We start from the raw sequence: 26,457 nt of genomic DNA on the forward strand, positions 1-26,457 counted from the left end.
GGATGCTGCCCCACCCACCACAGTGCCCAGGATGCCCCAGAGAAAGTGACCCGACCCTGAATGTGAGAAGCACAGGGTGGGCGGTAGGGCTACCCCGTATGTCTGCGACCGCGCCCAAGCCCCCAGGGCAGGACCAGGTCGGCTGGGTGGGTGGGGTCGGGGGACGCACTCCTCTCTGGACCCGGTCACCCCTCACTGCCGCCTGGCATTGCCAGGGAAGGACCGTTCTCAGCCCTGCCCCTGGTGGGTCCCGGGTTTGGTATCTTGCTATGAAAGGGTCCCTCATCCACAGCTGTTTCCACCTTCTCCGGGGCTGTCTTTCAACACCTTTCCAGCTTTGCTGCCTACGGTGGCGCTTTAACCCACCCTGGGGTCCAGCGGGAGGGAAGGGGATCTGTGCTTCCCACAGGGATGGCCAATGACCTCCGTCTACTGACTGATCTGGATGCCCTGGTCAGAACACCTGGCCGCAGCTGTGTGTCCGCCGTCCACCCCTCGGGGCGCGGGGGGCTGGGGGACGGGTGGGCGCTGCTGTGCGGTTAACAAACCAGGAACAGGCCAGACCCTGGACTCGGTCGTATCCCTCTCACCCTCCTCACGACTCCCCCCGCCCGCTTCTCGCCTGGCAAGGGGGCCGGGGCAGAGACGAGAGCGGGAAGCCCCCGAGCCCCGCCACCTACGTGTCGTCCGTCTCGATGGCCTCCCCGCGCGCGGCCCCGCCCTGGATGGACTCCATGGCCGTGGAGTAGAGCGCCTTCTGGCCCAGCGGCCGCTTCTCGTCAGCGGTGCTCTGGGCGCCCTCGGCCTGCCGCTCACGCTCCTGCTGGTCGATGTTGTGCACGCCCAGGAGCAGGCTGTAGTCCATGATCTTGAAGCTCTCCAGCACCTGCGGGGCCAGGGGTCAGGGGGAGGCGCCAGCTGCCCCCCGCCCCCCATACCCCGCCCCCACCTGCGTCTGTGTCCACTCAGTCCCCACAGCCAGGTGGGAGGCCCCGTCCTCATCCCACTGGGGACCCCAGCGGTGGGCCTGGGGCGCAGCTTCTGACTCGAGGCCAGGCTGCCCTGGCCCTGGTTCAGGAGCCCGGTTCACTGGACGCCACTCCTGCTCCAGGCCCCGAGGTGCAGGACGTGGACACCCGGGCCCTGGGGGGGGTGGGCTCTTGGAAGCCGTGGGGCCCTGAGGTGTCTGGTGGTTTTCTGGGGAGTCTGTGTCGAGCTTCCAAAGGGGTCTGGGAGCCGGGGTGCAGAGGGGACCCTGGAGGACCCAGGCCTGGCCTGAGCCCCGCCAGGCCTCCGTATCCTCGCCTCTGAGGCCGAGGGGGGCACGGTGGACTGCAGTTGCAAGGCCTGCGAAGAGCCTGGCGGGCGTTCTTTTTTCTTAAGAAGCACCTGCCCGTGGAGGAAGGCAGCTCGGAGCCCGCACGGGCCTGATGTGAGGTGCACTGTGAGGTGAGGGCCCTCCCTGAATACGCCAGGCTGCTCCTGGGGCTTTGTTGGGCAGCAGGAACGCAGCCTGAGGTGGGGCTGGGGCAGGGAGGGAGCGCGTATCTCGGGCTCACACTGCGTCCCCGCTTTACAGGTGGGAAAACCGGGGCTCAGAGACAGAGGCCCCATAATCACGGCTCCGGCCCGGCCCCTCACCAGGCAGTCGCGCTGCAGCGTCTTGACGAGCGCAGAGAAGGTGTCGGCATCGAGCATGAGCCCCTCAGGCATGTCCTGGATGAAGTCCAGGTCTTTGTAGGTGGGGATGCTCTTTTCCTTCTCCTTCTTGCTGGCCCGCCGCTTGTACGTGGAGCCCTTGAGGTCGAACTTGAGGTGCATCTTGACCACGCGCGGCAGCACGTTGTTCATCACCACCACGCGGATGTTCTTCCCGCCCGACTGCACACAGTACAGCCCGTAGAACTTGGGCAGCAGCGTCCGCGGGTTCTGGTTGAGGTTCTGGGGGGGAGAGGGCCAGCGGAGATGACGCCGGGAGCTGTGCCCGCACCCTGCGCGGCACCCTGTCTGCCCCAAAAATCTCAGGCCAGAGGCCACCTCCTCAGGAAGCCCACCCTGACCACCTCTCCCAGGCTCATTCCTCTCTCCACGCCCCCAGCACCGTGACTGTACAGCCAGCCAGATGAGTTCCCCATCACCCCACCTGGAAGAGCCAGGAGGATCTGTTTCTACAGAGCCAGGCCCAGCGAGAGACAGCCTTTCCATAAAGGGCCCCAGGGGATGCTCCCGAGGTGTCTGGGCCTGGCTTCCCACCAGGTCAGACCCAGGTGTCCCACCTCCCCAGCCCAAACTGGGGGGATGGCGGGCACGGCCTCCAGGCGTGTCCAGGGCAGGGGTCAGCAAACTCCGGCCCGAGGGCCAAATCCAGGCCACTTGTCTTTGTACAGTCAGAAGCTAAGAATGGTTTTACGCTGTTAAAAAACTAAAAGAAAAACAGTGTCCTGTGACATGTGAAAATTATGTGAAATGCTCACGTCAGTGTCCACAAAAGAAGTTTTACTGGCACTCGGCCATGGCTACTTGCTCTCGCCTTGTCTGTGGCAGCTTTCTCGCTGCAACAGCAGAGCTGAGCCGTGGAGACAGAGGCTGTCACTCACAAAGCTGAAGATGTTTACTATCTGGCTCCTTACAGAAGAAGTTTGCTGACCCCCTGATCTAGGGGAGCCGGGGGTCTCACCCAAGATCATACACGGCTGGGGTGGGTGGTGCACCCCACAGGGAGAGATGGGTCACAAACTGTGCAGAGCTGCCCGGGGCCTCTGCCCCCGCCCCCATCTGTGTGTGTATCAGGACCCCCGGCTACTGCGGGCCAGGAAGTCTGAGGCTCCTGCTCCCACCCCCGCCCAGCGGCCCAAATGCCAGCTGGCAGCCAGGCCCACCTCCCCAGCGCCTCTCTGAGTCACCGGGTGTTGAGACACGAGGCGCGAAGCCATGATTTCTAGGACCCAGGACTCAGGGCAGTGGGTTGGGGGGATGGCCAACAGGGCCCAGATGGCTGTTCCTGCTCGCCACGTGAGGGGGTCCTGCGGGTGAGGCTCAGTGACCCAGGACGGCATGTCGAGGCCTGCCTGGAGGGGATGGTGCCCGGGGGGGGGTGCCGCGGGGGGGGGGTGTGTGGGGGGGGAGGGAGGTGCCGGTGCCCGGGGGGGCGGGTAGTGCCGGTGTAGGGAGACTAGTGCCCAGGGCTCCTCGGGCAGAGGGAGGAGGAGGGTGTGAGGTCGGGGGCGCTGGGGCTGGAGGGGCACGGCGCTCCCACCATGTAGTAGCCGGGCAGCAGCTTCTGCAGGAACTCAGCCTCCTTGTGCATCACCGTCTTGATGATGAACTCATCGTCGCTGGTGACGTAGAACAGGGAGCCGCTGGCACCGGGGTTGGACAGCTCGATGAGCGGCTCATTGCACAGCGAGTACTGAAAAGGGGGGCAGCGAGTGGGTGGGGTGCTCACCAACCCCCACCCCCCGCGGGCCCAGGGGCTGGCGGGCAACCCCGAAACTGGTCACCATCAGCTCCATTTTACAGACAAAGCCACTGAGGCTTGGAGAGGGGGACGGTCTCGCCCAAGGCCACACAGCAAGGATTTGAGCCCGGGCTAAGCCTGCAGCCTCAGTGCTGACCCACTAGAGTGTGTTGCCTCTCCTGTGAGGGACAGACACCTGGCCGTATGGGGAGCCGACACACCTGGCCACGACTCGCCTCCCAGCCTCCCTGCAGCCACGACGGTCAGCTCTGGCCTGTGAGCCGTAAGCACAGGCTGCCGTGTGGGACTTGGGAGAGGCTTTCTAAACGGGTGGCAGGAGCTGGCGCACCTCTCGTCTGCACCCCTCTCTCCTTCCCACCTGGAATCCCGCAGCCGCACTAGACCACGTGGTGACCTTGGGGGTGGAAGCCGGGCACCGGGAACGGCAAAAACAGCAGCTGCGTGCCTGGTGAGCAGCCCCACCCCGGCCCCCGGACACCCCGGCCCTTCCCACCTCTCTTCCCCACCTCCTAGTCCCTGACACCCACGTTCCACCTCCGCGATCACTGCCCAACGTCCCCGCGCACCCCCTCCACACCATTAGATAGTAAGTTCTAGGGAGACAGGAATGTCTACCTGATTTTGTTCACATAACAAGAGGGGTCCCCAGCACATACTTCAGTGCCTGGCACAGAGTAGATGCTCAATTGTTAAGCAAATGAATGAAAAGCAAGGCCTGCAGGCCTTTTCAGCTGAGTCAATGAAGTACTTTTTGGGGTTGAGGCTGTCTGGGTCAGGTTTTCTGTCCCTTGCACCCCCCAAATCCTAATTGAGTACCGCTGGTATACAAAGCGTGGAGGATGGGCCCCCTTTCCTATCCACAGAGAAAAGCAGGGAGACAGACACAGGACCCCACTGCACTCGGCCCAGCTCCTGGATCCAACTACGCCTGACGCCACAGCTGCCCCTGGATGTCCAGGCCCCTGAGCCAAAGGCTACCCTGCGTCCACAAGCACTAGGTGCGGGGGTGCTCACAAGCTGGAGCCCACTTCCAGGGCTCCTCAGAGCCCACTGACAGCCAGCCCTGGATCCCACCCACCATCACCCCTTCCGGGCACGGAGCAGGACTGCACTGCCTGGCTTCTCCGGGGTCGGGTGAGGCTGTCTGACGAGCACTGGCCAGTGAACCGTGAGCACAAGTGGTGCGTCGTCCCCAGGCTGGAAGATTTAAATGCTGCTGTGAGCCTTCCAGAACTCTCCCTCTGCCACGGAGACCAGACGTTTGGGGTGGGAGCTGCTTCGTCAGCCTGGGTGTGCCAGTGATGAGCACAGCCCCCAGCCAACCCAGGGCGGACACAGAGTGTGAGCAAGACACACACCACTGTCATTTTAGGCCACACGGATGCAGGGGTCTGTTTCTTACCCAGCATAATCTGCTCCGTGCTGACTGATGCATGCTGTTCCCAGTGCTCCTGTTTCTCACGTATTACTGACTCTCAGGAGCACCAGCGGAGGCAGACTCAGGCCCAAGGGAGGAGAGGGGCCTTCCTCGGTCCCTAGACCAAAAGCCAACTGCCACTTTCTCAGTACTACCTGACACCCAAGCGTATTTCCATGTACCCCCTGGTCTGCTGGTGCCTGACCTCAGCCTTGAGAGGTGGGAGCCGGCAGTTTTATTGCCCCCACTCACTGTGATGGAGGCAGAAGCCAGCTCATACGGCAGTCAGCACAGTCAGGATATGCTAACAAGCAGTCCCCAGACAGCACTTACACTGTGTCTGCTGTGGGTCAGCTGGGGCTGTGTTCTTCACTGTCACTCAAGGGCCCAGGCGGGGGCCACCCCGAGTGAGGCACTAACACTTCGGGCATCTCTCCTGGAGCAGCGGGGGGACAGTCAGTCCTCCCGCCAGGGATTCTGAAGCCCAGTCTTGGCACCGGGGACACAGCAGTAAACAAAACAGGCTCCTTGGCTCTTGGAGCTGACATTCTTTTTTTTTTTTTTAATTTATTTTATTTTTAGTTTTGGCTGTGTTGGGTCTTCTGCTGTGCGCGGGCTTTCTCTAGTTGTGGTGAGCAGGGGCTACTCTTCATTGTGGTGCACGGGCTTCTCATCGCGGTGGCTTCTCTTGTTGCGGAGCAGGGGCTCTAGGCTCGCGGGCTCAGTAGTTGTGGCGCACGGGCTTCAGTACTTGTGGCTCACGGGCTCTAGAGTGCAGGCTCAGTAGTTGTGGCGCACGGGTTTAGTTGCTCTGCAGCATGTGGGATCTTCCTGGCCCAGGGCTCTAACCCGTGTCCCCTGCATTGCCAGGCGGGTTCTTAACCACTGCGCCACCAGGGAAGCCCTGGAGCTGACATTCTTGTTGAAGCCAAACAGATAAATAAAGTAAAACACAGTGTGTCAGATGATGACAAAGGGCACAGAGAAACATCCCGTGGTTGAAAGGCAGACGTGCTGGAGGCAGCTACGGTGGCCGGGTGGCCAGGAAGCGTGTCTCCCGAAGAGCCAACATCGAGCAAAAGAACGTGACCGAGCCTGTGCGAAGGCCCTGAGCGCGTGCAGCTGGTGGAGGACAGCAAAGGGAGGAGGCCGGGGTGGGGGGCGGGTGGCAATGGGGATGGTGCAGCGGAGTTCGGTTGGGAAGGGAACCAAGGAGGCCGACCTTTATTCCGAGTGCGGGGACAGCTAGGGAGTGACATGGTGTGATCTGTGTCTTAAGAGGCGCCTCTGGACTTTGGGGGTGTGAGCCTGACGGGGTGCCCAGGTGGGCGGGGCGGGGGCTGGCCAGGGGCATCAGTGGAGGGTGAGGAGTGGCCAGATTCCGATGCATCCGACAGCAGGGTTTGGCAGGACCCCCAGCAGGGCTGGCCATGGGAGCAAGAGCCGCTGAGGGAAGGCTCGTACGGGGGCGAAGGACGTGCAGCTGCGGCCACAGCCATTGTCCATCCCCGCTCCGCCCGCAGCCACTAGCCACAAACATCCACAGCACAGAGGCCCCGCCCAGGTGCCCCGTCCTCCTCGCGCTCTGCCAGGCATGGGCCCGCAGCCACCGCCGGGCACCTTTGAGCACAGACTGCAGCAAAGCACCCTGCAGGAGAGCAGGGACGTCGAGTGGAAAACCCAGCAGAAGGGACGTGTCCAGCTCTGTACAGGATAAATCTACGGGCGGAGAAAGTTCTGGAACCAGATGGCTGACAGCAGCTGCCCTGGGGAGCAGCTTGGTCGGGGCCTTGGGTCTTGGGCCTCACTGGGCACCGCTGCTGAGGGGCAGGCGGGCAACAAGTAGGGGCTCCTGAGCCAGGTAACCCACCGTCAGGATGGGGTCACGGGCAGACAACCCCCGATTCAGGAAACAGCCCGCCCCCACCATGCCCTGCTGTCCTGAGCTGAGATTAAATGACATTTAACCCCAGGAGAGCGCAGGGGTCTCACAAGGGGTGAGAGTGACTATGCACAAGAAAACTCGGGCCTGGTGCCTGTAGCTGGGGCTGGGGGCGGCCGGCAGCCAGGGGCCGAGGTCGTGACCGTGGAGGAGAGGGGAACCCCGGAGGAGGCAGAGCTGGTGAGGGAGGCTGGGGACAGTCCGGGCGCCCGGTCCATCCCTGCCCCGCCGCGTGGGCTTCACTCCTGCAGCTCGGAGCGACCCGGCCCGCAGGCTGAGGGGCTCCGCTTGCCCTCCACACGGCACCCATTTCCTTGCCGCATTTCCCAGCTCGCTCCCCGACGGCCGACCCCAGCAGGCTCCCCGAGGCCCTGTCTGCAGCACCCCCCCACCCCCCTTGGGTCCAGGATGGACACGCCTCAGGTCTGAACCTTCCAGCGAGTTTCCAGCCCGCCAGGGCCGCATGGCCCAGAACACCCAGGCCATCTCCGCCCTCCTGCTGCCATTCCAGGCTCACGCTCCCTCCGTGGCCTATGTTGGAGGCCGCAGGGCTGCTGCCTGCCTGTCCCTGGCGGTGTTGGTGGGAGTGGAGGTTAGGGAGAAACGAGAACACTCCCCTTCTGGGAAGAGCAGGGAGAATGAAGTTGAAGGTCGCCAAGGTGGGGCCAGGTGACCTCAGACGTCTGAGGTCCCTGCACTTTGCTTATCAAGTTCGAGATCAGGCCCCAGCCGTCTCCGTGGCCCGCCTCTGTGGACGTGGCAGTTCCACTGTCCACTCCCTGCTAATGGACACCGAGGCCACTTCTCCCCGACTGTGAACAAGGCCGTAGGTTTCCCTGCCCGGTAACATGATAACACAGAATCTGGGTAACCGGCGTCCTTTCTGCTGTAGAACCAGCAGGCTGCAAACGAAATGCTCCTCCGCGCGCCGCGGGGCTCGCAGACGGGGGAAGCTCTTCCCAGGGCTGGGATGGGAGAGGCCACGTGGGACCTGGTGACTTCTGGGCACTGACCGGGCAGAGCTGGAGAGCCCCAGGTCACATGTGTCCCCGGCCGGAGCAAACGCTGGGCCTCCAGAAGGATGTGGCCCCGGCTGAGGGCGCAGCTTTCCCACAGATTAAGACCCGAACGGGAGCAGGCGGAACACAGTCAAGGCCCCCAGACCCACGGATCGGGCCTCCCCGGGGACGGCAGGTGCTGGGAGGTCAGACGCGGGCGTCTGCGCAGACGCCGAGGCCTCCACGTGCAAAGTCACAACGTGTGACCAGGCGGGCCTGGAACAGACCAGCCGGACCTTCTGAAGTGGAGACTCTGGCCGATGACCCAGACGCTGCTGCCGTGAAGCCCCATCTGGACGAGTCCTGACCATGGATGCGAGGTCAGAGGGTCTGGCCTAGGTTTTGGTTTTTCTAACTTGAGAGACTAAAACCACACCGGAGCCGGGAGGACAGAGTCCAGGCTGGTGGCCAGGAGCACAAGCATGGCCGGTGACGGGACAGTCCCTCCAGGATGAGCGCACGGGAGACTGTAACGTCTGGAAGGAACAGACGGCCCAGCCAACAGCCAGCGAGGACCGAGTCCGGCCCACCCCGACTACAAACTGAGCAGGGAGCCTGGCGACGCTGCACCCACGTTCCTGCCCCACAGAGACCAAGAGGCAACAAACAGGTGGTGATCCGAGCCAGCGAGCCTGGGCTGGAGCCGGGGGCCTGGGGACGCAGCAGCAGCCGAGGACACACTCACCAAGTAGTCATCCGGCCGGATCCCAAAGAGCTCCCGGAAGTAGCGGAAGGCGACGGGCGCGTAGGTCTTGAACCTGAAGTCCTGGAAGTGATGGGCGGGGGTGAGGTTGCTGCCTTCACTGCAGAGGAAGCAGGGGGGAGGTCTGTGAGGGACGGCGGCTCGTGTGCTCTCCCCTCACCCACTGACGGCCCGCCAGCCTGCCTGCCCAGGCCCAGGCTCGGCCCCAAGGTCCCCAAAGAGCCAATCCAAAAAGCAACACGGGGCTCCCGATGGGACAAAGGGCCATGGCCAGCCTCGGGCTGTCCCCCAACAACCACCCTCCCTTCATCAGCAACAGAGCCCACAGCGTTGGGTGTACACATGGCTGCCCAGAATAAGACCACTGCCAGCCTCGCCCACAGCCAGGTGTGGTCAGGGGGCTGTGCTCAGCCAATCCCCTGTGAGTGGAGGAGCAATGATGTGGGTCCTTTCCTGGTCATGCCCTTAAAGGGCAGGGGCATGTGCTCCCCTTCTCCTCCTTCCTGCTGTTGGAATGCAGGTGTGATGGCAGGAGCCTAGACAGCCCCCGGGGGCCACTGGTAAGTAAAGCAGCATATTGAAGATGCTGGAGAAACCAGAAGGAATCCGGGCCCCTCAACATCATGGAGCCACCTGACCAGCCCTAGACCGACTATCAGTGTGTGTGAGTGTGTCGCGCGCAGGCGCACACACACACACACACATATATGAGAAACAACGAACTTCTGTCTTTCCCTATTTTTAAAAGTCACCATTATATTGCGTCCCTGTGATTCAGCAACAAACTAAAATCCTGACACAGGGTTGGACCTCAAAGCCAGGAGACCCCAGGAGGGGTCAGTGCTATTTTTGGCAGAGAAAGGAACTGAGAGAACGGGAAGACTATTTCCTATCACCGCTGTCTGCGAGCAGGGCAAGCTGCTGAAGGCACGGGAGCCGCCCCCGCGGGCCGGGCCGGGTACCTGGGGAAGAAAATGCTCTCCACCACGTAGAAGTCCTGCATGAGCACGTCGCGCTCCGGCTTGGAGCTCAGGTTGCCCACGGTGTAGCCAATGCCCAGCTGGATGGCCCCCTTCAGGGTGGAGGACGTGGTCTGCGGAGAAACCCAGCCACATCAAGACCCCCGGGGCCGGTCCCTGGCCCACCCCTCGGCCGCCAGGGTGAGAAGCAAGATGGGAGGCCCCCTTGGGATGGGGGGGGGCGGCATCTGGCCTGCCGCTCAGCCTGCACAACCACACAGCAAGGAAGTGGCCTGGCTGAGACGCCAACACCACCTGGCGCGGCCCCAAGGCCTGTTTTCTCTCCAGCTTCTAGAAGGTTCCCACATCGCAAAACTGCCCCAACGCAGCAGGGGTCTTTGGGGGATTTTGCCAGGGTTTCCTTTGGGGGGAGGGCACAAAACACAGCGGTGCCCAGGCTGCACTTCCGAGACCAGGGTTCCATCTGTCCACCTTCGAGGGGCTCTGCCTCTCTATTCCTTGGTCCCCACCCCGGTCAGGGATGGAGGTAACAGCGTCAGCCCTCCCGGGGCCACCCTCATGCCCGCCCACACTGGAGAAGCACCAGCTGCCTGTCCGTCTGTCAGCACCGCCGTTCATGTTACTGTCACTGTGAGCCCTAAGCAACGCGCCCACCACTGAGGAAAGACACCTCGGCCCCCAAGTCACTGACTCTGGTCCCCAGCACCCCCACTGCAGGAGCAAGCCCTTCCCCGGCACCCGCCTCTCCTCCTGAAGCCCCCCGCGAGCCACTCCCTCAAGATGCTACTGACTGAACACAGTTCTCCAGAGAAGATACGCAGACAGTCAACAAGCACAGGAGAAGGTGCGGAGCACCACCAGCCACCAGGAAGATGCAAATCTGGACACAGTGAGACCCGCTTCCCACGTGCTGGGAGGGACAGAACCAGACGGACAGACAACAAGCACCACGGAGGACCAGACAGTGGAGCCCCTGTGCTGGGCTGCTGAGAATGGAAAAAAGGGCAGCCGCCGTGGACAGAGTCTGGCAGCTCCTCCACTGGGTTACATATGGCTCTCATGGGACTCCGCGGTTCCACTCCTAGGTGTGCAGCCCAGAGGGAGAAGCACCGTCCACGCGAAATCCTGTACACAAACCTTCACAGCAGCACTACTCACAATAGCCAAAAAGTGGAAACAACCCAGGTGTCCATCGACAGACGGTGGATACACAAAATGGTTCCCTCCACACACGGGAGCATCACTCAGCCGTGAAAAGGAGAGAAGCCCTGACACTCGCTACCACGCGGACGGACCCTCAGAACACGATGCTCAGTGAGAGAAGCCAGACACAGAAGGACCCACGGTGTGTGAGTCCACTGATGGCAAACGTCCAGAACAGGCAGATCCACAGGGACAGAGAGTGGGTTCCTGGTTGTCGGGGGCTGGGGAGGGGGTGGAGGAGGCTAATGGGTACGGGGTTTCTCTTGGAGGTTAAGAGAAATGTTTTAAAGTTGACCGTGGCGATGGCTGTACAGCTCTGAATACTCTAGAAACCACCTAACTGAACACTTCAGAAGGGTGACTCATAGCCTGCACGCACTGGCTCCCAGCAAAGCTGGTATTTTAGGAGGCACAGCAAGGCGGGGGGAGAGGGGGACCAGAGGCAGCGGGGCCCAGGGTTGCCTCTCACATCCCCGGCCCGAACCCTCCTCTCCTCAGCCCCACTTTCAGAGGGAAGGGAGGGAGCTGTGATTTCCTCTTGCCCAAGGTCACGCCCAAGGCCACAGGTGACTCAAGGAGCCTGGCAGGTGGTGCAGCCTCAGAGCACCTGCCGGCAACCAAGAGGAACTGTCTCCAGCCACCTAGTCTCCAGCCACTTACGGCCGCAGCCCACACCCGACCTTCAGGGCCCTGTGTACCCAAGAGGACCCCTTGTCCCACCCCCACCGGCGGAGGGCGGAGCAGGAACCTTCTTGTAGGTGGTTTCGCCGGATGCGTCCACACCCCGATGACCCAGCTTCTTCCCGTGGCCAGGGCCTGGTTGTCCAGTCATCAATGGGGCCTGGAGAAGAGGAAACAGGAAGTGTTCAAAACTGGCAATGAGGCACTGCTGCAGGGGCCAGAATGCTCTGGAAATCCTGCCAAGAAAGGGGCTTCGTCGCCGTGCCCAGCTGGAGCCCAGGGCGGGGGCCGCTGGGAGCGGGCTGCAGGGCACTTGGGCTCCACGCCCGGGGGGGCCACCCCCAGACCAGGACCGCCGGCTCCTCTAGAAAGCAGGCAGGTCGGCAGCCCCGGCCCTCTGCAGGCGGGGAGAGAAGAGCCCCAATTTCAGGGTCTCCCCCCGCCTGGCACTGCTGACTTGGGGCTAGTCACTCTGTGAAGGGGGCGTCCTGGGCGCTGTGGGGTGTAGAGCAGCATCCCTGGCCCGCCCCACTCGCTGCCAGGAGCCCCCCAGTTGTGACAACCACAGACGCCCCCAGACATGGCCAGGTGAGACCCTCTGGGCTGGAATGACTGCAAACAGCATCTCCTCCCTGAGGGAAGAAGTCCCGCAGGCCTGGGAGCAGGCTGGCTCCTGCCAGCTCCAGGGGACACATGTGGCATCCCAGCAAAGTCGTGTGGAAGCCGTTGGCCCCCGTGTGTGACATCACAGGGGGAGGATGGTGGATGGGGCAGTGGGGCCTGGAGGGACACAGATGCCAGCTCAGGGCCGGGGCTCCACAGGTCACGGATATTTAAGAAGCACCTGCCGCCACTTGAAGGGCTCAGACCAGCCTGTTCAGCACGCTGGCCACCAGGGGGCGGGCTCCGCTCAGGGAACGTTAGTTGCCAGCCCTGCTCCGCACCCCTCGCTGGCTCCCCACTGCCTGCGGCCTGGATGCCCTCCAGGCCCCCAGCAGGTGGACAAAGCTTGCCTAAGAAGAACCTGAGTGCCCAGCGGCGTCCTGGGAGAGGAGCCTGGCTGGGAGGGAAGGCGGACACCCGGGCGGGGCGGGGCTCCTGTGCACCTGAGCTGCCTCTAACCCGCTGTCCGCGGCTCCTTGGACAACAGGGCTCACAGATGCCCCCACAGGCGGCCTCCAGGAGTGACCGGAAACTGACCAGGGACTGGGCGCCCGGGGCTCACGGGAGCGGACAGGACTGGAGGGACCCGGACAGGCGCGTGGGGTTGTGGGGGCGCCGTCCTGGAGGCGCGGCTGGCGGGCGGTGGCACTACCCTCTCCAGGCCCCTTCCGCCTCCCCGCTCCCTGGACAGCCCAGGGTAGGGTCCTCGGGGCCCTCCCCGCCCTCCCCACCCCTCCCTGAAACTCAAGACGCTGGCGGGACAGACAGGTTTTCACCGTCTGATGACAGTTGCTTATTTGCTTGGCCAGCATCTGGGGCCCAGAGAGGTGCAGGGAGATGCCCGAGGCCACAGAGCAGGACGCGGGCTGGGCCGGGCACTTCCGGTCCACCTTCGCGAGGCAGGCCAGGGTAGGGCCCATGGGACACTCACCTCCACTGGGGTCGTCTTTTTCGGGGCCGAACCTGAGGGAGAGAAGGGAGACTTCAGTCTGGACACGGGGGCGCCCCCATACATGCACCCTGCACCCCTGGGAAGGCCGTGAGGACCCCACATGGGCGACGGGCCTGGGGACGTGATGCAGGCGGGCTGGACGAGGGGCCCCGAGGTGGGAGAAGCTGGGGGAGCGACCACCCCGACGTGGCTGCGCAGACGGGGGTGGGGGGCGGGGACGGGAGAGGAGAAATGGCACGGCCCACCGCCAGGAGGGCCCCAGGCGAGGGCAGGTGGTCGTCGCAGGGACGGGGCAGCAGCGGTCGGCGCTGGGGCCCAGGCTGGAGTGATGGCGCGGCTCCCGAGGCAGCCGGGCCAGCCAAGGATGCTGCCTGGCTCCCACCCACACGGCTCCCAGCTGGGGTCCGGGGGGCCCAGGAGGCTCACGCGGGGAGGCCTCAGGCCAACCACTGACCCCTCTGACCTTGGTGTCCTCACCCAGAAAGCAGGCTTCTGCTGAGGATTATCTGTTCAGTGAGTGTGATCAGCAGATATCCGTCGCCCCAAGGATGTCCACATCCTGATCCCAGAATGGGCTTTAAAGGTGGGGTTAAGGCCCCTGAGACGGGGATGACCCTGGATTCCCCGGGGGGACCCAGCATCATCCCAGGGTCCTTATAAGAGGGAGGTGGGAGGGTCAGAGGCAGAGAGAGACGGGAGAGGCTGCGTTGCTGGCTGTGAGGATGCAGGAGGGGCCGCAAGCCAGGGATGCGGCACTTCTAGAAGCTGGAAAAGGCGGGAACCGATGCTGCCCTGGAGCCTCCGGAAGGACAAGCCCTGCCCAGGCCTGGATTTAGCCCCGTGAGGCCCGAGTTAGACTCCTGACCTCCAGGACTGTGAGAGAACCAGTCTGTGTGGTTTTAGGTCAAGTTTGTGGTGATTTGTCACAGCTGCAACAGGAAACTCAGACACCGGTATCTACCAGGTGTCAGCTTGGAGAGGGGAGGCAAGTGGTGACCAGGACAGTCCCGGCCCCCGCCTTCAAGGGCTCACAGCCCAGGGGGAGCAGAGAAGGGCCTGGACAGTGCAGCGAGTGCCAACAGGATGACTTGGGGTGACAGGTGGGGGGTCAGATCAGCAAGGGAGGACTTGGGCTTTTACCCCAGGGAGGTGGGAGTCCTGCAGGGCCAGGGATGGGAAACACACCGGACCTGACTCAGGTGCTCACAGGTGCCCTCTGGTGGCCGTGGGAGGACAGACAGGGTGAGGACAGAGCTGGGGACCAGTGGGGAGGGGACCGCGCTGGTCCAGGTGGGAGATGATGGGGTGGACCAGGGTGGCTGCCGTGGAGGGGTGAGTGAGAAGTGGGCGGATTCTGGTTAGCTCTGAAGTCAGGATAGACAGGCTGTGCGCACTGGGGGCGGAGTGAAGAAAAGTGAGGAGTCGGGAATGACTCAGGATCTTGGAGCAACTCACAGAAGGAGAGAGCTGCCTCGGCCAAGATGGGGGACCGGGCAGGAGCGGGTTTTGGGGGTGGTCGGGTGCAGGGTGGCCATGCTGAGTGCGAGACCCCCGTGAACCCTCTGCGTGAAGATGTCAAGGGGCAGCTGGACCCTGAGTCGGGAGCTCAGGGAGGCCCAGGCTGGAGACAGGGCTGTAGGCAGCTGTTTGGGGGTAGAGGGGGTCGAGCCCCAAGAGTGGACAAGGCCGTCCAGGGGAGGTAGGGGTGGGGGAGGAGAGATGGCCACGGGGGGGCGGCGGGGGGAGCAAGGGCAGCCGGGGAGCAGCAGGCCCAGGTCAGGGGTCAGGGGTCAGAACACCCACTCTATCCACCCGGCTCGGGCCAGGGCTGGGGGGTGGGGACTGACAGCGAACGGGCATTCGGCTTCCTCTGGGAGGATGAGAATGTTCTGGAATCAGTGGTAACGGCTGCACGACACTGTGCAAGAAACACTGAATTGTACACTTAATAGGGAATTTTATGCTATCTGTGAATTATCTCTCAATAAAGAACATAAACCCAAGACGACACGGCCGTGGTGCAGTCAGGCTGGGCAGGGTGGGGACTCCCCTGAGCGCCCATCTCTGTGCGCGACCCCCAGAAGACAGGAAACTGAGGCCAGGTGGGCAGCCAGCTGGGCGCTTCGTGGCAGCAGGGCCCACAGAAGGGACCCCCACCCCCAGAGGACAAAGCCCACAGGCCCTGGAAGGCGCATACCACCACCAGAATGGGAAACGCCAGCCACGTGTGGGTCACACCAGCCACGCCCGCCGGCAAAACGCGGGCCTCCCAGCCCGGGCTCCCGGGCCACAGGGACGAACCTGGGCTCAGCCCCTCCCGAGGCCCGGGGGGTGGCGGAAGGTGCTGGAAAGCCGACATAATATTTTCGTTGGCTGTCCAACAGCAGAACAATGCATGGTTTTGTGTCTGGGGTGTGGGGGAAGGAAGAGGGAACAAGGCAGGAAGCGGCAGTGGACCGCGCAGAACATTCCAGACTTCGTCTGGGGGCCCCAGGCAGCCCCTTCTCGGCCCACCTGGGGCACCCAAGTCCACAGCCCAACCCCTGTGCCCACCCGAGTCCTCTGCAGCTCCCGGCCCCTCATCCCGGGGTCCAGCTGGTCCAACACGGTGGTCTCGATTCCCCCCCAAGCCCCAGCCCACCACCGAGACCTCTGCAGTCTCAGGCCTGTGGGAGCAGCCTGGCCAACACCAGCATCGGACGCAAAGTCCCAGCCGGGTCCGCCCTGCCTGGGGACACTTGAGGGACTGTCCTCAGGGTCTCCCCGCTTTGTGCCTGGATCTCACCCCCAGGCCCCCCTGCTTCTCCTGCCCAACTCACACGCTGGCTGGTGAAGGGGGAGACGCATCCCACCCGGAATACCCCCAGGCGTGAGGCCAGCAGGGGCAGCAGGCAGGCTCCACGCTGGCCCAGGTCACAGGGCAGGGGTGGCAGGGACAGAGCGAGGGGAGGACAGGGAATGGATGGCACACCGGGGACGGCGCCGCGCCCTCTGCCCGGACACTCGCCGACGTCCCGTCGGAGGGGCCCCCTCATGGCCTCCCCGGGTCCTGCCATCCACATGCCCTCACTCACTCTCTGCAATTCCCTTTTGGAACCTCGTCTGTCCGTCGCCCCTGTGACCAGGTGGCCCTGTTGCCAGGGGCCACGCGGTTCCTGCACCCACTTCCACCAGCCGGGCCGGGGGCGGCAGGGACCACGCCAGGATGTCGAACTCCTCCCAGCCCAAGATGTGACCAATTATCTTTTGAATGAGCCACCCCGTTTTCAAGGAAATTAAGTTTTAAAAATAGCCGGGGGGAGGGGGAGAGTGTGAGGCGCTGCAGGGCTGAGACCTGGGGGAATCTGGGGGCACAGCTGTGCCTCGGGCTGGGCTCCCAGCAGACACCTCTGAAGCCCGCTGACGAGGGACCCACCCCCTCCTCGGCACACACAGGACCACTTCTCTACATTTGATGTGGAAAATGAGGCAAAGAAAGCTCCCCAAGGACCCGGGGAGGGGCCTTAACATCTGTCCTTCAGCAAAACCACTAGGTTTTTTCTACCTTGACGTCTACCCAGAATCCACCACTGTCACCGGCTCCTCTCAGCCCCCATCCTCTCCCACCTGGACCAGCTCAGTCCCCTCCCCTCTGGTCTCCAGCTACCACCCTCCCTCCAGTCTGCCCTCCCTGCAGCAGCCACCAGGGGGCACCTGTGAGCACCTGAAGCAGGCCCCGCCCCTCCTCTGCCCACAGCCCTCCAGGGCTCCCACCTCCCTGGGGGTAAAAGCCCAAGTCCTCCCTGTGGCCCACAGAGACCTGCACAACCTGCCCCGTCCCCTCCCTGCCCTCCCCCCTCCCTCTCCCCCCCTTGCTCACTCTGCTCCAGACACACAGGCCTCCTCGCTGTTCCTCCAACATGCCAGGCCTGGTCCTGCCCCAGGGCCTTTGCACGGACTGTTCCTACCACCTGAAATAACCTTCCCAAGACCCCTGCAGGGTTTGCTCCCTTGCTTCATCCAAGACCTGGCTCAGACATCACCCCCTCAGAAAAGCCGTCCCCCGACCACCTTGCCCCAAACTGCCCCTCTGAGGCCACTCTCCCCACCTCTAGGCTTTCTCTCTTCCCACCACTTGGCCCCACCTGGTGCTTGTGTGTTGTATCTTCCCCCAACTACAGGGAACCAGGTCTGCTTTGTCACCTGCCAACAGGCACCTGCAGAGCTCTCTGGGTGCTGAAGGGGAGAGGTCCCGCTAGAAGGGGGCGGCAGGGGGCATGAGGCCTGTGGGGTCACTGCAGGGGCTGTGCCCTGAGCACTGCCCGCCTGGTGCCCAGGAGAGGGCTGGCTCCCCGACTCAGCAAACAAGAAAGCACAAGGCCGTCGGGCCTGCAACCCTGAGAAAGCAGGAAGTGGTGCCAGGGCCAGCGCTCACTCACTTCCCCTATTAGCTGGAAAGGTCTGGCCACAGAAGCAGAGTCCTGCAGGGAGGCCGCGGGGAAGCCGGGCATCCCATGGGCATGGCAGGAAGCTGGGGCCCCCGGTGAGGCCGGGCCGCCGACAAGTCACACCGGGAAATCTGCTTGTAACCCATAAGGACAGTCGGCTCTGTGGCCAGCAGCCGTGTGACTCACTCTGAGCTACAGAATTCGACGGAAGGGACTGTGTGACGTGAGGAAGGCGGGCAGCTTCTGGTTCCACCCTCGGGGTCCCTGCTGGGGCCCTGGGGGAGACCCCCTGGCGGGGAGGGGCAGGCAGCCCCCTCCCCCGAGGCCTGTGAGCACAGGAGCCTCCTAGACTTCGTGCCGCCCGCCAAACCCGACCCAGATGGCAGAAGCACAGGCAAGCGTGTGCAGTTTGCAGCCACGCAGCTCCGAGGTGGCTGTTACACAGCAGTAGCTGACTGACGCAGGTACCACACCTCCACACCGAGAGCACTTCTGAGAGGAATATAAGGATCCAGTTTCAGGGACTCCTTTGGGAGAGGGATAAAGGAGAGAGCACTTTACCTCCTCTGCCCAACTTGCATTCCTCACGCTCACAAAAGCATTAAACGTGCCACACGACAGATCACTCATCCTTAAAAAGGCATGAAGCACTGATACTCGCTGCAACGTGGATGGACCCTGAGAACACGATGCTCAGCGAGAGAAGCCAGACGCAGAAGGACACACAGTGGGTGATTCCATTGATGGGAAACATCCAGGACAGGCAGATCCACGGAGACAGAGAGTGGGTTCCTGGCTGTCAGGGGCTCGTGGGAGGGGATGGGGACTGACTGCTCATGGGGACTGGTTTCTTTTTGGGGGGATGGAACGTTCTAGAATTAGATTTTGGTGGTGGTGGCACAACAAAGCAAACATAATAAAGACGACTGAATTGTGTATTTTAAAAGGGTGAATTTTACGGTATGTGAACTCTATCTCAAAAAAATTTTTTTTTTAAGGAATGAATCCCTTTAGTTGCAAAAACACCACCCAGTGATGTGCGGCACCAGAGCCTCCTCCAGACCCTGCCCCTCTGGCAGTGATGCTGCAAAGCAAGAGGATGCAGGCCTCAGTGTCCCCACCTCTGAAACGGGGTCGTGCAACCAGATGGAGGTGTCTGAGCTCAGGAAGGTCAGCCAACCCTCCAGGCCGCCGCTCCCCCAACCTCCTGTGGGGAAGGACCAGTTTTTCCTTCTATTTCCAACCCATCCTGGGGCCAGGCATCCATGAAACACAGTAAGAATCAGCTACTGGAGAAGTGAAGCGAAGACACGCAAGATCAAGCCCGAGGTTTTGCTCCTGATTCCACGCGCACACAACTGCAGTCAAACCAGACAGAAGTCACTGCCCCCACCTCCTGCTCTCACCTCGTGGAGGACCCACCGTCGTGTCAGCTGTGACACTCCGCACAGCCCGGCCTCGGCCTCTCCTCTCCCCTCTGCGGACAGTGTGGGGGGCTCCGGGCACCCCCAAAGCCCACTCGCTGACCCAGCCCGCCCCCCCAGCACTGCAGACACGAGGGCCGGGTCACTCTCTGTGGAGCCGTCCTAGGCGCTGTGGGATGTGGAGCTGCATCCCTGTCCCCCCCACTGGACGCCAGGGGCCGCCCAGTCGTGACGACCACAGGGGACAGGGTCTCAGGGGACAGGGTCGCCCAGGTGAGACCGTCTGCCCTAGTCCCTGTGGTCGAAAGCCCTCGGACGAGACGTTTACCACGGCAGTGACAGCCAGCATCGCGCCCTCCCGCTGTGCTGGGCGCTGTGCGGGCCCTGTCCCGCAGACCGCCCACCCCGTCCCGCCACTCATCCCTAACGCCACACTGACCAGGTGACATGGGGACTGGCCTCCCCAGTCTGCATGGGGACCTGAGGCGACGGTCCCCATGGGAAAGCAACAGGCAGAGGTGAGAACCCAGGCGCCCCTGACTCCACAACCCCGTGCTCGGCAAGTATATCCCTCAGTTACACCATCAGAAACCCCCTACCTGGGCTTTCTTTCTGGACGTACAGCGTTGATGTGAGTTGAGTCAACTTTCAAAATCACAATGTTTTGGAGATAAACCTGGGTTTCTTGAAATGCGAGCAGATCTACATAGACAAGGCCAACATCCTCACTTGCCTGGATCCACGTTCTTGCCCTTCGTGGTCTGTTACCGCCACAGTGCCCAGAAGACGCCGGCGAGTACCTGAGCCAGACCCCACCTGATTTAATGACATTTCATTACCACCATTTTACAGAAGGGGACGCACGGGTTTGGAGAAATTTAGGAAGTTACTCCAGGCCAAAGGTGAAAAACCTTACGATCACATCTCAGAATCCAAAAAAGTGTCCCATAAAATTCAACATGAAAGTCATGTCCAAAAAACTACAAAGAAACTACAGGAAAGGGGAAAAAAAAAAAAAAGCGGGGGTGGGTCGTGAGGCAGGAACCACCTTTACTTAAAAATAAGTAGGGTGGGCTTCCCTGGTGGCGCAGTGGTTAAGAATCCACCTGCCGGGCTTCCCTGATGGCGCAGTGGTTAAGAATCCACCTGCCAACGCAGGGGACACGGGTTCGAGCCCTGGTTCGGGAAGATCCCACATGCCGCGGAGCAACTAAGCCCGTGTGCCACAACTACTGAGCCTGTGCTCTAGAGCCCGAGAGCCACAACTACTGAGCCCACGCACCACAACTACTGAAGCCCGTTGAGCCTAGAGCCCGTGCTCTGCAACAAGAAAAGCCACCGCAATGAGAAGCCCGCACACCGCAACGAAGAGTAGCCCCCGCTCGCCACAACTAGAGAAAGCCCACGCGCAGCAACAAAGACCCAACGCAGCCAAAAATAAATAAATTAAATAAATAAATTTATTTAAAAAAATAATAAATAAGTAGGGGAATTCCCTGGCAGTCCAGTGGTTAGGACTCTGCGCTTCCACTGCAGGGGGCACGGGTTCGATCCCTGGTCGGGGAACTAAGATCCCACATGCCGAGCAGTGTGGCCAAAACAAAAACAAAAACAAAACAAAAAAAAATACAAAGCAAACACAGTAAACATATTAATATCAACCACAAGACAAGGAGTGCAGCTGTGAGGGTTACCACTCCAGTGGGGGCACTGGCCAATGCAGTAAGAAAAAAGAAAAGGAATGAATATTGAAAAGAAAAAAGACAAAATTTTAGAAAATCTAAGAGAACCAACTGACCAATCATTGAATTAAATGGAGCGGAGCAAGGTGGCCAGACAGATACCAGTGACTCACCTGAGGTCATGTTGCAGACACGTCGGGAAGAAGTGGGATCTGGGAGTTTCTGCCCTTTGCACCCACCGTCTGCTCTTATATGTCTGCCTATCCATGGTTTCACACTTGGGTTAATTTTAATCTGTCAAATGTAGACGACCTCTCTGATTAACAGACGTTAACAGGGCAGCTGCTAATCCTTCCTTCACCAGGGTCACACCTGGTGTGACACTGAATAGATGCGAATCTGGGGTCAACACCACACAGTGACAGAAATAAAGGACTTTCATATTTTTATATTACCTCAGACTTTCACCGCCAGCATTAATGACAGGGAAGGCTAAGAAGTCCAGAGTTAATAACTGATCAGGGTAGTTAACGTCCCAAAGAACATGTTGAAAAATATCAAACTCTAGTTAACGATACACATATGTAAGTGTTTCAGGTGGAGTGTGCTGATGTCTGCAACTCTGAAATGCATCCGTAAAATCAGATGGAGAGAAGGATGGATGAGTGATGGGCAGGTGGATGGAGGGATGAAGTAAATACAGCAAAATGTTAATTGTAGGATCCAAGCGGTAATCAGTCAGTGTCCAGTGTCCACTGTTCAATTCTTTCAACTTTTCAGTACGGTTGAAGATTTTCTTAATAAAATCTTTTTCCTCCAGGTTAAAGGTGAATTTTCACCTTTGATGTCAGGTGTTTTTGAACTTTGGAGAAACACATTTTTGAACAGATTCTGCCCAAAGAATGTGAGTGATCACAGGGGCAGTAGTGGACACTACTGAGCACCAGCGTGCCAGGCCCGACGTAACAGGCATTGCTCATCACACGTTGGAGGAGGCACGTGCCTACCTCAGGGCCTTTGCACTTGCTGTGCCCTCTGCCTGGGACGCGCTATCCCTACACCTCCTCGTGGCTGGCTCCTGTCCTCTGTGCTCGGGTCTCAGCGTGAATGTCTCCTCCTAGAGACCTTCCTCAACCACGCCGGCCCCTTCCCACCCCCGACCCCTTGCACCCTCTACCGCGCCCGTTTATTTCATGATACACATCACTGTCTGAAGCTAACTTCTTGATCGCCTTGCTCCTTCCTGGGAGAGCAGAGACCAGACTGTCTCGTTCACAGCCGCTTCCCCAGACCTAGCCCGCCTGCTGGCACACAGTAGGAGCATAGTAACTACAGGTCTAATGGAGCTGGGGCAGGGGAGGCTGGGATGGAGAGAAGGGGATGGACGGATGGGGGAGCAATCTCAGAGGGGGACGGCAAGGATGAGGAGACCCCGCTATGGGAGGAAGTGGGGCTGGGACCCCTATCACTGAGACAGGGGCCCGGGAGGGACATCCTGGAGGTGGCTGGACATGCAGGGCTGGGGACACGTGGGAGACGGCCTGTGGAGGTGGCAGCTGATGCCTAGAGCAGCGCTCAGCGCACAGCAGGTGCTCGCTGAGTCAGCGAATGGATGGATGAAGACACGGACACTGCGAAGCACCGCCCGGCCCACAGCGGGGCTTGGCTGGGCCCACGGGAGGAATCCACACCCGAGGTCTGATTCCCCGTCACAGCCAGGTGGCTCCAAGTCCACAGCCACCAACCAGCTGGGGCTGCGGCATAGTGAGTGGGGCCTCACCGCGGGAGGACTCAGGCCATGGTCTGGAACTTCAGAACAGATGGCAGGTCTCCAAAAAATGTGTGGGGATTAATACAAGGTATTTCCTTCCTCCTGCATATGTTTCCTCTTATGATTTTGCATTTATCACTTTGCACCCCGGAACAGTGAATGGAACCAGGTGAGGAATGAAAAATTTTCCCCGGTAAGCGACTTCCCAGACGATATTCTGTCTGTTCATTCATTCATTCATTCCTTCATTCATTCACTCGTAACAAACTCAGTGAGCATCCCTTAGGTATAGGGTCCTGTTTTACAGATAAAATACTCCAGAGGAAACTGGTTCCTTGCCTAATGTTTAATAAGAAGAGAGTTTAAACACCCAGAAAAGCACACAATAAAAGACAGCAATGTGTTACTATGCAGGTTAAACAAATCTTTTTTTGTTTATCCCTTAAGTCAGGGGTCAGCAAGCAGTTTCCGTGCAGAGTCAGAGGAGACCCAGCAGAGGCCACCCAGGCGTCCTGGTGAGGGGAGTGACCTAAAGGTGGTTCTCACCCATGGTGGCCTGCTCCCAGGGGACACTGCACAATGTCTGGGGACATCTGTGGTCGTCACCACTGCGAGGCTCCTGGCGTCCAGTGGGTGGCGGCAGGGATGCTGCCCCACACCCCACAGCGCCCAGGACACCCCCAGGGAATGACCCGGCCTGACATCAGCAGTGCCGGGGGAGACCTGGAGCAAATATAAAGATGTGTGGTACGGGGGGCAGAGCCTGTACATGGGGGTTCATTATACTATTCTCTGGGTGTTTAAAATATTTCATGATAAAAATATACTTACTCGTACTATCCTGTCTGCCTTGCATTCTGTTTGAGGTGCCCCGTAATACAAGGCTACGGCACACACACAGCCCCCGCCTGCGCTGGGCTGGCGCCCCACTAGCTGAGTCTCCAACCCTCTCGACACCCCTGGGAGGTAATCACCATTGGACCCACTTCATAGCCAGGGAGGCTGAGGCCCAGAGGTCCGGCGAGTTCAAAGGCTGCAGCGTCACCATTCGCCGCACCGAGAGCCACATCGCAGGCCTGAGGGGGAGGAAGGCTCTGGTGCCGTTTCCAGGTAAACCAGGGGTTGGAGCCACGGAGCTTGACCAAGGCTGCGTGGCCAGCAAGCCCCGGGGCCTAGGTGGGGTTCTCGGCCTCTGAGATCGACTGGGCTCCGGGGCAAGCCCCTTCCCCGCCCCCGGCTGCCCATCCAGCAGCTGGCGGAGAGATGCAGAGGCCCGGACAAGTGCACTGTGTGCAAACACGCTCCCAGGAGGCCAGGCCTTCGGAGAGCCAGCTGTGCTGCCACACAGCTCTGGGCCCGTTCACCCAACAGCGCGGGGCTGGGGGCAGGGGGACAAATGGAAAGGGCCCCCTCTTAGCAAAGGTATCTCATCAACTCAAGCCGTCAAGACACACGAGGTCCTGGCACCAGGAAATAAGGCCTCTTTTCTCACCATGAAGCAGTTGCCAGTCCCATTTCCCACTTCAATCTGGCTCCTAAGGAGCTCAGAGTCAGACTGGCAGCCTCGCCCACCAGCTCCCTGTACCTAGAGGCAGAACAGCGCCAGCTCGCGAGGTGACACGGGGAGCTCCCCTCCTAGCCTGGCAGTTCAGGGGCAAGTCCCAACCTCCCTGAGCCTCAGTTTACCCACCTGCCAAACAGGTAAGAACAGTGCTGAGCTCCCAGGGTGTGGAGAGGAGTCTGAGGCACATAGAAAGCCGTCCCCAAACGCACCTTGTTAGTTTTCCCATCGTCACCCTCCCCCACTTTCTTCCGTTCATCACGCATGTTCAGTTGGCGAGTCTGGTGGGGACGGTCATGGGGGCGCAGGCACCACACGCACCCCTGCCGACCCAGGTGTGCAGCCACGCGAGGTCTGAGCTCCCCCTCAGCGAGCATGGCCCACTTCACACCCTCCCATCTGGTTCCTGGCCTCGTGTCCCTTCACACCAACATCTCCAGGGAGCCACACAACCCTCGCCCTTCGAATAACATCCTCGCGTGCCTGGGTTCCTTTCCAGAGTCCTCTGTGTGGGGAGGGAGTTGTGGCTACCCTCCAGGGCCAGGGCCACCCCCCCTTCTCAGCAGACTCGACGGTTGCGGGGAGCCAGCTGGGCGGCCTGAGCCCCGGGCAGGGCAGGCATCAGGGGAGCTGAGAGCAGCCTCCCGCCAGACGGTATGTGACAGGGCGCTGCAGGTCTGCTGGGGAACGTCCACCTGACACCCAGACAACCAGTTGCTGGGGACCCCTGCCTCACACCGTACACAGAAATCAACCCTGGATGGGGAAAGACTTAAAAGCAAAAGATAAAAAAACTTTAGAAGGAAATCAAGGAGAAAATCTTTCTGTCCTGGGGCGGGTGGGGATTGTCTCCCGTGCAAAGTGTGAGCTAAGTGGAGCTCCAGGGGGTCCCCAGGGCCCCGTGTGCACCTGGGTCCCTGCAGACTCACTGAGCCCCCGAGGGCAACTCTCGGAGGTGCTCAGGCCACCAGGCCAAGCTGGGCCGGCCCGTCCGCACAGCAACCAGTAGCTTCCTCCTGAACCCTTTCTGGGGCTTTCCCTGACCCTCCGGGTGGAGCCGTGCTGCCGACTGTGTCCTGCACCTGGCCTGGGGCCCTGCGGCCATCTGGCCACCTGTCCCCGCCTCCACTGGGCTCAAGGACAGAGTCGCTGCCAGGGCCGGCACCGGCCTGGCACGGAGCGCAGGCTCACCTCACGTTGGATGACCGACTTTCGCTCTGCCCCGGGGCACAGACGTGCCTAGCCGTGAGCAGCCTTCCGCCGGGCCCACACTATCACCGCACCTCCTCTGCGGATTTGGGTGCTGGGGTGAGGGAAGCCGCATACGGTTCACACCCAGGTAGAGCTCGCCTTCCCCACGCCCATCCTGGGACCTCAGCAGTCCCGGCTCTACCCTCTCCTGGCGGCCTGGGTCTCTCCCTCCGGCACGACACTGCGACCCCACCTTTGGCACTCTCCTGACTCCACTGAGAGCTCCACGGGGCAGGCTTCCCCTCTCCAGCCCCCTCAGTGCCCCCGCACCAGCCCAGGGCTGGGTATGGAGTGGACCTCAGTGAGTATCGGCTGAGCGAGAAACCCTGGACGGCTGCATGGAGGAGGCTGAGGACAAGCACCACCAAAAGCCTCAGAGAAGAGCAGTGGGGACGCAGCACTCACGAGTCTCAGACACGTTCCCCCGAGCTGGACATCAGACAAAGGGCTGAAGGCCCAGAATGGCCACGGCCCGTGGTGCTTCCGGCCCTGCCTGTCCTGAGTGATGCCCTACTCGTCTCGCCTATTCAGTGGGGGAAACTGGGCTCAGAGAAGGAGTATTTGGGTGTTTTGAGTCGAGACAGAAACCCAATTCACGCTGCTTGGAGAAAAAAGATGTGTGGGGGGAGGAACATTTGTTAATGTAAGTCAAGGGCCAGCAAACTGCCCTGTAGACTCAACCCCCCACTGCAATTGTTATAAATAAAATTTTATTGGCACACAGCCCCACCCACTCATTCACAATCATGGCAGCATCAGCTCCCACAGAGACCACCCAACCCCTCACAGAGAAAGCTTGCAACCCAGCAAGACCAAGGAGGCTGGGCGATGGGCTTCAAGCCTTGCTGGGCTGGGGGCCCTGAGGACTCAGTCTCCCCATCTCAGCTCTGCTGCTGCCCCCCCGGCAGGCACCTGGGTGTGGGGTGGACCAGCCCCTCCATCCTCTTGCCCCACATGAAGTCCCAGAGCAGGGAGGCTCTGATGCAGCCAGGCCTGGTCCCACTCACCCAGGGCCGAGGCGCCCTGCCTATGGGTTGGACAGGGGCTCCCCAGGGGAAACCAGGTTGCCAGCGTCAGTGCTCGGGAAGGGGCCGGCAGACAGGAGCCAGGTCGGAGGACAGTGGCCAGAGCGCGGTGGGGACAGAGCTCCCCTCACCCTGCAGGCACCTGGCGGAGGGTCATGCGCTATCTCAGGACTGATGCTCGAGGTTTCTTGGCCCAGTTTGCCTCCCAGATGTATTTTTATTCTCCAGCAGCCCGAGCT

At 61.1% G+C, this 26,457-nt stretch overlaps 1 protein-coding gene across 5 annotated transcripts in view; it reads right to left on the bottom strand.

The window, feature by feature from the left end:
• PIP5K1C (phosphatidylinositol-4-phosphate 5-kinase type 1 gamma) overlaps positions 1-26,457 on the bottom strand; it is a 59,641-nt gene that overhangs the window by 18,988 nt on the left and 14,196 nt on the right. For all 5 annotated transcript variants that reach the window (XR_009700883.1, XM_061190742.1, XM_061190741.1 and 2 more), the window contains exons 2-8: positions 13,057-13,088; positions 11,530-11,622; positions 9,561-9,691; positions 8,581-8,698; positions 3,257-3,409; positions 1,642-1,941; positions 681-886 (exon numbers count right to left, since the gene is read on the bottom strand). Coding sequence is in view for 4 of the 5 variants with exons in the window: in XM_061190742.1 (XP_061046725.1) it covers positions 681-886; positions 1,642-1,941; positions 3,257-3,409; positions 8,581-8,698; positions 9,561-9,691; positions 11,530-11,622; positions 13,057-13,088 (1,033 nt within the window). In the remaining variant the exon portion in view is untranslated. The remainder of the gene's footprint in view (positions 1-680; positions 887-1,641; positions 1,942-3,256; positions 3,410-8,580; positions 8,699-9,560; positions 9,692-11,529; positions 11,623-13,056; positions 13,089-26,457) is intronic.

The sequence above is a fragment of the Eubalaena glacialis genome, chromosome 4 (genome assembly GCF_028564815.1).
Source record: "Eubalaena glacialis isolate mEubGla1 chromosome 4, mEubGla1.1.hap2.+ XY, whole genome shotgun sequence".
Classification (NCBI taxonomy): domain Eukaryota; kingdom Metazoa; phylum Chordata; class Mammalia; order Artiodactyla; family Balaenidae; genus Eubalaena; species Eubalaena glacialis.